At 38.7% G+C, this 13,790-nt stretch overlaps 1 protein-coding gene across 2 annotated transcripts in view; it reads right to left on the bottom strand.

Moving 5' to 3' along the window:
* LAMA3 (laminin subunit alpha 3) overlaps positions 1 to 13,790 on the bottom strand; it is a 318,755-nt gene that overhangs the window by 232,105 nt on the left and 72,860 nt on the right. For both annotated transcript variants that reach the window (XM_077135789.1, XM_077135788.1), the window contains exons 3-5: positions 3,179 to 3,296; positions 2,349 to 2,467; positions 1,027 to 1,197 (exon numbers count right to left, since the gene is read on the bottom strand). In XM_077135789.1, the coding sequence (XP_076991904.1) occupies positions 1,027 to 1,197; positions 2,349 to 2,467; positions 3,179 to 3,296 (408 nt within the window). The remainder of the gene's footprint in view (positions 1 to 1,026; positions 1,198 to 2,348; positions 2,468 to 3,178; positions 3,297 to 13,790) is intronic.

Genomic DNA, 13,790 nt, shown 5'->3' on the forward strand with positions numbered 1-13,790 from the left:
AGACACACCACTTACACCCAATGAGCCTGGCCTTTATCTGGAAAACGCTTAAAACTCTAGAAAAACGTATTTTCTCTCCTCCTTCCTTTTCCAATCCTCTGATATTATCTAGATAGAAGATCAAACTCTCAAAGGAGAACAGAGAACCTTCCATTTGCCCCTCCAGATCCACTCTCCACCATTCTCCACCCTGTTCTGCACTCTAGGGCTAGACTGGATGGACTGAAAGAAGCCCATCTTGCAGTCTGCCTAAGGTTGGATTTGACCAATGGGAGGCAAGAAACCAGAGGGTGGGAGAAGAGTGAGCTCAGGGTATTTATTCTGCCTGACCCCCTGCTGCCTGGGAGACAGGTACTGAGTGTCAGAATGTTCAGGTTGTACATCCAACACAGAATAAGGACCAGTGCTCACCAGTATTTAGGTTCTCCTCTACTTCTTCCTAGACACACGGAAGGATTACCTGACCCAGCCTCCTCGCATCCAGCTAGGCCTATATAACCAGTTCTAACCAACAAAAGTGACTTGCATGCTTAGGAGCAGATACACCTTCCCAGCACTCTCTCTCTCTCTCTCTTCCCTCACTGGCTAACCAGATGCAGAGGATCCAAAGAGGAATCTGAGGTTCTACAGGATGGCTGCTCACTTAGAAGGAGTGTGGGTCCCTGAATGGCTGTGTGGCACAAATTGCACCTACTAACCCACATCAGACTGTGAAATAAGCAAGATATAAACCTGTATTTTGTTAAACTTCTGAGAATTGGGAGTTGTTTATTATAATAACTGCCCATCCAGACCAACACCAGGCTGCCTATAATCCTCTGCCTTTTATCTTCTTTGAGTATGACTTTTCTTCAAACAACCGAACTCCTAATTACATCTAGTATTTCAGACAAGAACAACCCCTATGCTGACATCATTACTGGCTACAAATGTTACTTGAAAGAGTTCAAAGCAATTAATCTAATAAGCAAAAATAATAATAATAACAAAAGCTGCTGACTGTGCACTTAAAAAAGCACTACTCACTCGTCTAGTGACGGTCGGATCTCTCTGTGCTTTGGAGATGAGATGTCCCAGAAGGGTGTTGGTTTGGAGAAAACTCAAGCGGATGTTTGTTGCCTTAGTAAACTCCCTCAGGGTCTGAGAGAAAGTAAAATTTCTTGCACCTGGTCGACCATTGATCAAGGACACCACAACCTAAAATAATCAAACACACATAAAGAAAAAATATCAAAATTTAGCAGCAAGTAATTATAAATAACTCACATACCCCAAAGCACTTGGTTTCTTTGAGCCACTGGATGTTGGTAGGTTGTCTTGGATCTTGTTTATGACTAAAACTATCACTACTTGTTCCATCTTCCCTCCCACTTCCTACTTCTGAGTTCTGGCAACATATCCTTGAAACCTGGCCTCTCAGGAAATGTTATCACTTCATTTTCAAACTCTTTATCTATCAGTGTAGTCAAAGGCTGTACAACTATGAAGTATTGAAAATATGCTGAAGTATATAAATATAAGGAAACAACTTTGCCAAACTGCATCAAAGACACAGAGCTAAAGTAATCCAAAAATCTAAATGAGGCTGAAAAAAAGGAAGACTCTGGATGTAAAGTTGACAGGGATGAGGACAAAAAAATCTGTACAAACCCAAGTTTTATTTTCAAGGCTGAGGTGATGACATCAAAGTATCACCATTTGAAACATGCACTATTCACCAACTGTCGGAATATACAGGGATAGAGATGCTCAAGAAAGGTCTCTCTGCTTAAGGAAAGGAAGACTGATACCATTTAAAGAAGTTTATTTGAAATTCAGTTTATGTTCACATTTCCTCACAATTTTCATGGAATTCTTTCTCTGATACGCCCTGCCTCTTCCTCAATAATAGTCTAGCTGACTTTGCAAGGGCCAAATGAATGCCCAAGGGGACAGTAATGTTTTTCTCTGCAATAGATGATGCCCTTCCTGACAAAAAGGATCAAGGAAGAGCACTGCCACCTACTCCTTACCTCCTCACTATGACAGGGTTTCTGAAGAAGCAGGAGGGGTCATCACCTCATTCATCAGTGACTGACTTTCTAAATACACCACCAAAAAATCAGAGTTTGGGACCTATGGGCATTGAATCCCAAGTTCTGACTTCCAGGGGAAAATTCAAGATCCTGAACAGAGTTTCCAACCCAACTCATACTGGGGCCCACAATTTGATTCATTTATCCTTTAGTGTTAAGCATTGGTTTCCCTCTTGACCTATGTTAGATATCCTTGAAATCTACAAGTTTCACAATTATATCCTCACATTCAATTCTGAATTGTATTTCTCACAGCCTCCCAAATCTACTTACCTCACCATTTTCCAAAGGAATGATACGGGAATATTCAGTAGTACAAAGTACATCATCATCCTGTCTGATAGCCATATTTGCCTCCTGCCCAAATTGTTTCAAACAGTCCATTTTAGAATCTAGGAACAAAACATTTTAATATTATAAAATAAAATATTATCATCTTGTTATAAATCTCTCATGAAGCTTCATGCTTCTATAAGAAAATAAATGAAAATTAAAACAGAAAAAAAGAGAGAAACAGAACTTATAGTCAAAAATCTTAGAATAGAGTTTTTAATTCATGAAAGAAAGTACCATGCCATTTCAGGCCACTTGCCTTTCGGCAGCAATATTTGGAGATGTGACACTAAATTCACACTTCATTAGGCAAGTTTCTCCTTCTGAGGAACTTTTATGGAAAATACAACCCCTTGTAGACAAAATCCGCACCCATCTCAATTCATCATAGGATTCTGCATTAGTGAAGGTTACAAGGTCAAAGTAAATAATGCACAATGCAGGGATTCATAAAGATGGAACTGAATTTCCAATTTCATAGAAAATGAAAAGGACCAGAGTTATGGCCCAGCTATAGATATGCTGCTGCCCTCCACAGTGGCAAGAACTGTTATCATACAGTGCATCTCAACCTCACTTCTGCATGTGTTATCCTTGGAATTAATATAAACATGCTTCAGAAAGGGGGATATCATGAGGGTAAACTTAGAAAGGTTAAAATTGACAAGTCTCTAGGCATACTAAGAGATAATTTTCTAATTAAATCCACAGCCTTGTTCTGTTGCAAGTGATTAAAAGCCCCTCATAACATGGTACACAACATTACTTACGAGCAAAATATTGCCAAGGCAAATAGGTTCTTCCAAAGTCTACAGATCTTTCCAAAACCCAAAGATCAGGGCGAGGCGAGTTTGCAAATTTGATTAAGACATAAGCCACATGGAAGAGCTGATGAAACAAAAGAGGTACAGTTATTAAAGTCACCATGTCTATCCACAGCATGGAACTCTTCTATATGATGCTGATGCTCAAAGCAACACATCCAACCACAACCTCTATGCCATGATCCTTATTTCTAACCACCTATTAGACATCTCTATCTGGGTGCAGCAGCTTTTCAAGCTTATGTTCAAAAACAAGATCAACATCATTCTTTCTCCACCAAATCTACATATTAATCACCATCTTCTTCACACCTGAACCAGCGTAGCCTTGATTTTCAATCAGCCTATGCAGTATCTTCAAGTCTGTACATTCAGAGAAGCCTGATGTCAAGCAATACTGATCATGTGCCAAGTTCTTCCAGGGCCAGGAGGCAACAGTGATACCTCAAGTTGTCTCCAAGAGTGTCATGACCAGTGCTAGAGAGATCACAGCTGCAGGACTGAGCAGCTGTTTGTTCTCCCTCTTACTAATTTTCATGTTCACTTCACCAGTCTTTCGCCCATGGCTAGGACCATGTGAAAGTATGAAGGAGATGAAGTGGGGCTCTGGTACCTGCTGCTTTCTTTACCCTCCCAGTCTTGAACACCAGGGTGGATCCCAGGATTTCTTGCTGTCTATTCCTACCCACTACCTTCGAAACTTAATTGGCTTGAATTAGTAACACTGATGTTATGTTTCCAAAAGAGCCTGGTGTGACAATGAACACAACTGTTAAACAAATCTATATTACCTGCTAATGAGAGAGGATTATCCTCATCCTTCCAGCTCCCTAACCTCCAGGGAACAGATTTGACAGTGACTTTCTGAACATGATGCCCCCACTCCTAGGAAGCCCACCAGAGCTACTGGAACAATGGGCTCATCTGGTTAGGTGGAGAGAAAGCGTTCAGACCCTGTTGGATGCTTTCTTTCCTGGACAAAACTAAGGAACATTTGTCTTTACGTTTTTCACATACAGTAGTATGGTAAGAGTCATATATTTAAGAAAAAGAAAAAACAGTCTGAAAACTACTAGCTAATGTTAACATCCCAAACCCAGAAACTCAAACTTTTTTTTATGTGTGTTATATCTATGTGTATTTGTTTATGTGTATTTTATCTATCGTTATTTACCATATTAAAATTAAAATTGAGAAATTTTAAAAATATATATGATTAATTCATTTTAGATAACAATAATAAAACCATTTGTGTTAGTGTCAATGATGTTTTTATGAAAAGCTACTGTATTTTCCAAACAAAATATTTGGGTGAAAAAGTGGCTTTGCTTCACATTTTAGCAAATTTCTTTAAATGTCTGGCTCAGTAGAAGACAGCTGAATTCTTACCTCTGCTTCTGAATTCAGAGAGAAAATCTGACTTCACCTGGAGAAGGAGTGGGAAAAAAGAGGACCTAGTGCTTATGGACCTCTGGAAGGCTACACTTTGAGAACCTCTGCTTTAGGTCATTGTTCAGGAACAATGGGCTCATCTGGTTAGGGGGAGAGAAAGCGCTCAGACCCTGTGCCCTGAAAAGCCCTTTAGGTTATTTCTCTGAGAAAGGAAAAAGTGTCATACCAGTTACTGAAAACCCTAAATTCAGTCATTCTGTCCAAGTCAAACACTTTCCCCTTGATCTTAAAAAACTGCTTACCTGGGCTCAAGCCAATATCTCCCTATTGTCTACCAACACTTGGAAAAACTGATCCAATCCCAAGAAGTAAACTTAATTAGAAATCATAAGGTACTCTGAAAACCATACAGCAATACATGAAGAGACTGTTAATAATTTTCAAAAGACACATAATATTATGTAGCAAAGGAATTCAGAGGAAATTAAAGAACTTCTAGATTGGAAAATCAGAACAAATACACTCCCCTTAAAACTATTTGCACACCTCTCTCAGACCACATCAAAATAAGACCACTTTTAGATAGGTGAATAAGATAAAGAATATAAAGGAATCATTTTAGGATATAGGAATAATTCAATGCATTCTTAACCCCTTCCATGAAACTCCCACAATCAGAGCATACCCTTCCCCCCAAAAAACCTATAATTCAATGGTTTATGATTTCACAAATACTGTGTACCAGGCACCACATTAAGCATTTCACAAACATCTCTCATTTAGTTTTCACACTAGAAAGTGGGACTTTATTAACACCACTTTACAGATGAGAAGTGTGGCTCAGAAAGGCTAAGCGAGAGGCTTATATCACACAGCTGGAAGAATCCTAAGCCTGTGTGTATTCCACTCACTGGGCATCAGCTCTGCCATGGGACCTGACAGGTACTTGGTATTTGACCATTTTCATCCTGAGGGAACTAAAACATTAGAGAAGCAGCAAAAAAAAATTCCAAGATAGGGAGCCTGCAGATGGGTATCTACGTTATAATACATCCTGAGGGTTATTTAAATGCATTTTGCTTTTCCAAAGTTGGGCTTTTGGCCACTAATAATCCAAATAAATGAAATAGCCCCCATGATTCAGAAGGGAGACTTTCTTTGTTTAGCTTCAGCCATTCTGAGATAATCTGTGATTCCTCTGAAGCAGCATGACAATTAAAAATCCAAAATCTAGAAGCAGGTGGAGACACTGTGGTGTGCCTCTCCATTGATTCTATGAGCCTGCCATCCAAGCCTAATTTAATAATCTCACCAGCTCACTTTTCCGCATACGTCAGACAGGATCCACTTGAGAACGTTTGGCTCTCATTTTTTGTCCTAGGGATTTTGTTCTGAGACTCCTCAGTGTGTTTATGTGCCCTGAATATTGGTAAGCTACATGCGATTTTTCTGATTCCATTTGCACCAACAAACCATATGTTTTACTGCATGTAACTTGCAGCCAATTCTTGCCATGTGCTCCAACACAGCAGCAAATTTCCTCTGAGACTTGCCAATCCAAAACGTCCCTGAGAGGCAGAGTAAGCGAGTCCAAAGAGGGTTCACAGCCTGGCTCATGCAGTTCACCCAGCAGGTATAAATGTATTCTCTTCTGCTTAATAAGTTCAAATTAGATGTCTTTTAAATGGTTCCTTATGTTAAACTCCTTTTTCAGTATCAGTTACTTGCGTTTACTCTTTGACCACTCAAAATACTTCAAGGCACATGAGTGACACTTGAGACTTACTGATATTAACGAGGGCCCTTTATGAAACCAGAAAGCGCCAGGCTATGAAGTCACTACAAATAGAACAGCAAAGACAGAGTTGTGTATTTTCAAAGAAATAATGTTTGGGGGTCAAAGATAAGAGGGAAAATGATTGAGAAGGACTGAGTTTTCTCCACATGCTTTTGTAACAGAATGAACCAAAAAATGGCTTGAAATTGTTGTTTGATCCTTTAAGTAGAGACATAAAGTAGTCTTTTTAAGTGATAATTTAACAAAGCAGATAATAACCATAAAAAGTAGAGTAAGAGACACTTCGACTTCAAAAGATTTCAAGGTGAGCAGGACAGTCTGATCTTCTTTCTCTTCCCAAAGTTTATCTTTCTGAAGGCTCTGAAATTGCACCTTACTACTGTCTACCACCTATTCATTTCAGGGCCTTCCTAGATTGTACATAATACGTGCTCAATAAATGTTCTATATGAATGGTTTTTTATTTTAAAAAAGTTTTTATTTGAATATATGCATATGGATATAGATGTATGTCTTATATAAATGTTCTTATTAGAGAAGTTGCACGTTTACAGAAAAATCATGCAGAAAATACTGAGTTCCTATATACCCCCCCACACATTAACAGGTTGCATTAGTGTGGTACCTTTGTTACAACTGATGAAGGACTATTAAAGCTGTGTAGTTTCCACTGAGTTCAGGCAGTGGGCATAAGTTGGCAAGCACAGAGACAGAGATGAGCCCTGGCCTGGTGCCTGAGTTTGAGGGTAGAACTACTAAGAGTGTAGCAGAATCAGCTCCCCTTGCCCTGCCACCCATCAGCTGTATGACTCAGACCCATCAGCTGTATGACTCTAAGTACATCATTTAAACATCCTGAGATTTTATTTATTATAAAATAATAAAATAAAATGATCAGGGCGGGCCACGGTGGCTCAGCAGGCAGGAATGCTTGCCTGCGATGCCAGAGGACCCAGGTTCGATTCCCAGTGCCTGCCCATGTTAAAAATAAATAAATAAATAAATAAATAAATAAAAATAAAATGATCACAAAAAAAGATATTTGTTAAGTAAATTGGTGGCAATAATCTCTACTTCACATACATCTAAATTCTCCCATAATAAAGAACATTTATCATGCTTCGTGGCAAATACTTGTTTGAATCTGTTATTCGTAACAGACCTCAGAATAGATGCTTAATAAATGCTATTGAGTTGAAATGAAATGAAAAATGAGACATATGAAAGCATCTAAATTTTATGTATCTAAAGTTACATCAAGACAAACTTATTATTCAATTAAATAGCACACTCCCTCAAAAAAGTGTAAGTTTTATGAGCATGAAAGTAGTCTGTTAATAGCTTTATAATTTAAAAAACATGTTATTCCACAAAGCAGGATTTTCTCATTTATTTTTCCAACTTCTTATTTTGAATAATTTTCAAACCTACAGGAAAAGTTAAAGAATAATACAACAATATCCAGACACATTTCACCCAAATTCACCAACTGTTAACATATAGCCACATCTGCTTGCTCATGTGCATGCTCGTTCACACACACATTTTTTTTAATCTTTGAAAATAAGTTAGAGATGTCATGAGAACTTCATCACTAAATACTTCAGCATGTATCTCCTAAGAACATGGACATCCTTCTACATACACTGAACATTTTCATATGCAAGAAATTTTTTTTACCATTTTTACAAAAATCTTATCTATACACTATCTGTCTTGAAATTTCCCTGACTATCCTAATAATGTCCTTTGTATTTTTTTCAATCCAACATCCAATCATGGGTCACAGACTGCATTTAAGTTGTCAAGTCTCCTTTCTTTTTTTTGGTCATGGGCAGGCTCTGGGACTCGAACCCGGGTCTCCGGCATGGTAGGCAAGAATTCTGCAACTGAGCCACTGCTGCACTGCCCTCTTTTGTATCTTTTAATCCAGAACTGCCCCCTACACACACACACACACACACACACACACACACACACACACACACACACACACGTTTTTCGTCTTTCCTGACATTGACACTTTGAAGACTCGAATCCTTTCTATCACAGAAAATTCTGTGAACTTGTCTGACTATTTTCTCATGATTTGTTTCAGGTTCCACATTTTGGTAAGAATAGGTGGCATTTCCTTCTCAGTGCATCACATCAGGTGACACATGTTGCCAGATTGTTCTGTTACTGGTGATGCAAAGTTTGATCATTTGCTTAAGGAGCTGTCCCCCAGATTTCTCAATTGTGAAGCTTTTTACATACCTTCATAATGAAGAGTGAGAGACATTTTGAAACATTTATTTTTGTTAACTAAATTATAAAAGTCACCACTATCCATGTATAAAATGTAAATACAAGTTATCACAAAGTATGGATACAAACAAATTTACTTTCTGGGTGGTGCCCATTTGAAAGACTTAGTCGACAAGCCAAGCTTATAGAAATTTTTTTAATTGTGAAGGAAATCTGCACATAGAGTAACATCAAATTTCATTTTAGTAACCTTGCTTGGAATCTTTACAAAATGAGGTACAAATCCTTATCAAAACAATCTAGACCAGTGATGAAAATAAAACTCAGCTGGCCAGAAAAAAAGATCTCTTTAATCCTGATCCAAACAGCACATCTGCCAGTGGCTCAGCAAGGGACCTCCCTCTTTTGGTTTATCATCACCTGTGCTGTAAGAACCAGTCCCTGGCACCATAAGAGTGTGCTTGCTTTGCAACTAAGCAAGATACCTGGTGCCTGCTCATGCAAAAAAATACTAAGTAGGAAAATCACTTTGTCCTTCAGCTTCTCCATTCTCTTGCACTGGCTCCCAAAAGTACCTGCCCACCTGGAATGAAGGAAGGTAGATAATTCCAGAAACTTACAGGAAGGAATTCAAGAAATCCCTAGTCAACCACTAACACAGGATAAGAACCTTTGCTCCGCGCAGCTACTTTTTTTTTTTTAATTTTTTATTAATTAAAAAAAATTACAGGAAACAAACATTCTCAACACATACACTCAGCAATTCACAATATCATCACAGTTGCATGTTCATCATCATCCGAGCATCTACTTTTGAGAGGCAACTCACCGCACCCTTTGTAGTAGCACAAATTTCTACTCTTGATCCCAGATGACAGCCTGCCCAGCATTTCAATACAAGCACCACATCACCCCACGCTCTTTTTAAGGAAGAAAGATTCAAGCCAGCACATGGCAAAGATAAGGGAAGCAACAGGAAAGGAGAGGAGAGTTAGATTAAACTCTCCTGATTAAAAATAATCCAATAGCTTGAGAAGTAAATTCCCTAAACCAGAGTGTAGACTGGAGATTTGATGCACTACAATAACTTAGAAAATGACAAGCCTGCTATTTTTTAATGGAATACTTCAAGAAAAAAAAAAAAAGAAGGAAAGTTACAGAAGGCAAAACACCTACATCTGTATTTTATATGGGTGATCTTTTTTTTAAATTCTGGAGAAAAAGAAAATATTAGTGCATATGACATGATCTTTCATCCTTGCATATTTTAATCTTTATTTTCTAAATAGACTCAAAGTACAGAACTTAAGACTAAAATATGTCATTCAAGAGCATTTTACCCATGACTAATAATTTACAAATAGATTTGGTGGTGATTTTTAAATAAGCTGACGCCCATTGGAACCCAAGAACTCAAAACTCAATTTCATAAATAAAATCCCACTTTCTATCACTATGCTCAGCTGCCAAAGACTATTTTTATCTAGGGCCAGCTTCTCCTTGTAAAACTCACTTCTTCTTATTCAGGTTTTTTTTTTTTTTTCTCTAATTTACAAGAAAATTAGTGTGCTGGTTTGAAGTTGTTATGTATTCTAGAAAAGGCCATGTTCTTTTAATCCATTCCTGTGGGTGTAACCTGTTGTGGGTGGGAACTTTTGGTTAGCTTATCATACTTTGAGATGTGACCTGCTTCATTCAAGGTGGGTCTTAATCCTTTGACTGGAGTCCTTTATGAGAGGAAAAGGGTAGAAAAGGCCAAGAGAGCCTGGAGAGAGAAAAGCCCTAGAGAAGCTAAGAGAGGACACACAGAGGAAGCCATGGGAACCAAAACTGAAAGCTATGAAACCCAAGAGCAAAGGACCAGCAAATATCGGCCATGTGCCTTCCCATGTGACGGAGATGTCACAGAAGCCAGCAGCCTGTCTTCATAGTCCAGGTATCATCCTACTGATGCCTTAATTGGGACATTTTCACAACCTAAGATTTGTAAATAGTAAGTTAATAAATCCCTATCGCAAAAGCCAATCCATCTCCCAGGGTGTCCTGTCTCCAACCATCTGCTCTCTGTGTCAGCTCCTCAAGCATATGTGCTTTCCTCAAATTATCTCCCTCTGGAGAAGGACTCCAGTAAAAAGATTAAGACCCACCTTGAATGGGTGAGGTCACATCTCCATGGAAATAATCAAAAGGTCCCACCCACAATAAGTCTGCCCCCACAAAATTGGATTAGAAGACCATGGCTGTTCTGGGGTACATAACAGTTTTGAAATAGCATAGCTCCTTTGAGGGGCTGGAGGAAAACGTGGAAATATTAAACTTCCCCTCCTGGGGAATTCCTGATATTCTTGCAAGCATTGAGGACTACCAATTTAATAGGCCAAGCCCTTGAACTTGGGGCTTGCCCTTTTAAAACTTATTCCTGCAAAGGAGAAGCTAAGCCTATTCATAATTAGGACTAAGAGTCACCACTGGAGAACCTCTTTTATTGCTCAGATGTGGCCTCTCTCTCTAAGCCAACTCCAAGGTGACCTCACTCCCCTCCCCCGCCACATGGGATACGCCTCTCAAGGTATAACTCTCCCTGGTAACCTGGGACATGACTCCTGGGGATGAGCCTGACCCTGGCATCATGGGATTGAGAAAGACTTCTTGACCAAAAAGGGAAAGAGAAATGAAACAAAATAAAGTTTTAGTGGCCAAAAGATTTCAAATAATCAAGAGATCATTCTGGAGTGTATTAGAATAGCTAGAAGGAAATACCTGAAACCACTGAACTGTATTCCAGTAGCCTTGATTCTTAAAGACGACTGTATAACCATATAGCTTTTACAGTGTGACTGTGAGATGGTAAAAAACTTTTGTGGTTGACCCTCACTTTATTCAGTGTATGGACAGGTGAGTAAAACTAATAGGGGTAGATAGGAAGTATGGTATGTTTTGTGTGTTCTTTTCCATTTTTATGTTTATTCTTATATTTTTAGGAGAAATGAAAATGTTCAAAAATATTCTGTGGTAAAAAGAAAAAAAACGCCAAGTGTGATGATAAAACAAATATTAATGACTTCTAGCCTCCTATATTCTTGAACAGCTAGAAGGAAAAATCAGAGAGGATCGTATGGTAACTCATGACAAACTCTGGGATCTGTCTTGTAACTACTTGTTGAAGAGTGCTTTGAAAACTATTGCTTTTTACTTTCTTTGTTTTGTATACTGTATATATACAATAAAAAAGTAAAAAAAAATTGATTGTGGTGATAAACGCACAAATATATGATGATACTGAGAGCCACTGATTGTATACTTTGGATGATTACATGGTATGTGAATATATCTCAGTAAAATTGTATTTTAAAAAAAGGCCAATCAATTTCTGGTATATTGCATTCTGGCAGCTTTAGCAAACCAAAACAATTAGGTACAACTTTCGGTTCACTCACTGAACTGATAAGTAGTCTAAGAATTTGTCTAACAAACTATACTGAACAAGGAAATGATGTAGTCATGTTCTTCCAAGGCAAAGATCAACTAACTTACCTTTAATAACCAGCAACCATGTTATCTAACTCCTCCTTGAATCTATTTATATACTTTTAGACTAAACGACTCCTAAAAATATAATGATTTCTATAATCTTTTTCTCCATGATAAACTTCCATGAAATAATTCTCAATCATAATGTTTTGTCCTAAATCAGATTCCAAATTATGTTATTATTTTTCAAAGATAATTTCAACCCCTCCATAATATCATAGCCTTCACCTCTCAGCCAAAATCTTTCTATCTAAAGGGTCCTAATGTTTCTGGGTCTGGGGTTGGAGGGTAGGTGGAGCCCGAAAGTCTCCCCCAGGCTCCAAACAATGGCCTGCCCCTCTCTCACCTCCCTTGGGCCATTCTCCCAGCCACCTTACCCACCCCCCTTACTCTCTCATCCTGTTTTCTTCCTTCCTTAAATCTTTCCTAATCCTGGGAGCCTCCTTTTCTCGCCATACCCCAAAAAGTTGCACAGGAGATTTTCTCTTAAAATCAGCGTCTTATAACAGGTACTAAATGAATGTCTCAGGACTCGCTTAGGAAATTATTCTTGTTTATAACATTTTTCTTGGAGAAAAAATGCAATCTGAGAACTATGCAATCTGTTATGACTTTTGGAGTATACTTCATTGATACCTGCATATGATTCCCCCCAAAACAAAATTATATTAAATAAATTAAGTGAAAGGTTATCTCCCTAATGACCATACAGATATCAACTTCTTAGGGGTCAGAAGCAATGAAATAGATACACACCTACACATGTAGGTGGACCGTCATGATATATGGTACATAAGGAAGAAATAAAACTGTAATAGCACATTTAGGTAAATTAAAAGCCAATGCATACACATGAAACAACTCTATTTTATAGGCAGCATAGTATCATGGTTGAGAAACCAGGCCCCAATTTCCTAGCTGTGCAATCTGTGTGATTCACTTCATCTCCTTGTGCCTTAGCTCCTGATGTTTGACGTTTCGAAAGTGCCCAATAAAAAGTATCCCTCTCCCTATCTGGTTCTGAATCAATCGAAAAATACAACAAAGGGATAAACAGATGGGGCAAAAAATCACTTTTATTTCTGGTAAAACTAATACGGGAGAATGCGGATTACCTCTGCTGAGGACAGACCCAGAAGAGATGTGCTGTGATAGTCAAGAGATCATTCTGGAGTGTATTAGAACAACTAGAAGTGGCTCTGGGAAGGAGACGCTGAGAGGGTACACATCTCCTGATAGGTTTGCTCCAAGGGAAGGAGTAGAGCCATCTGTCAGGTCTGCATCTGTACCTATCATCCAGAAGAAAAGGGACTGGCTATAGAGAGGCCAGAAACGTAACCCAGCTGAAGCTCCTCCCCATGGAGAAAACCATCAGTTCATGCCCACCATGTGGGGTTGTGCAAGGATAAAGCACTGTTGCATGAAGAGCACTTAGCTCAGTGTCCTGAATACATGGGAGCACATACTAATCAAGGTCACTGGCATATTCAAGGATATGTGGCACAGACATGAGAGTGGATGCTCATGAAGGGGGAGGGAATGAGAGTGGGGATCTAGGATGAAGGGGCAGGGATAAAACTAAAGTAAGAG

Source organism: Tamandua tetradactyla, chromosome 18 (assembly GCF_023851605.1).
Source record: "Tamandua tetradactyla isolate mTamTet1 chromosome 18, mTamTet1.pri, whole genome shotgun sequence".
Taxonomy (NCBI): domain Eukaryota; kingdom Metazoa; phylum Chordata; class Mammalia; order Pilosa; family Myrmecophagidae; genus Tamandua; species Tamandua tetradactyla.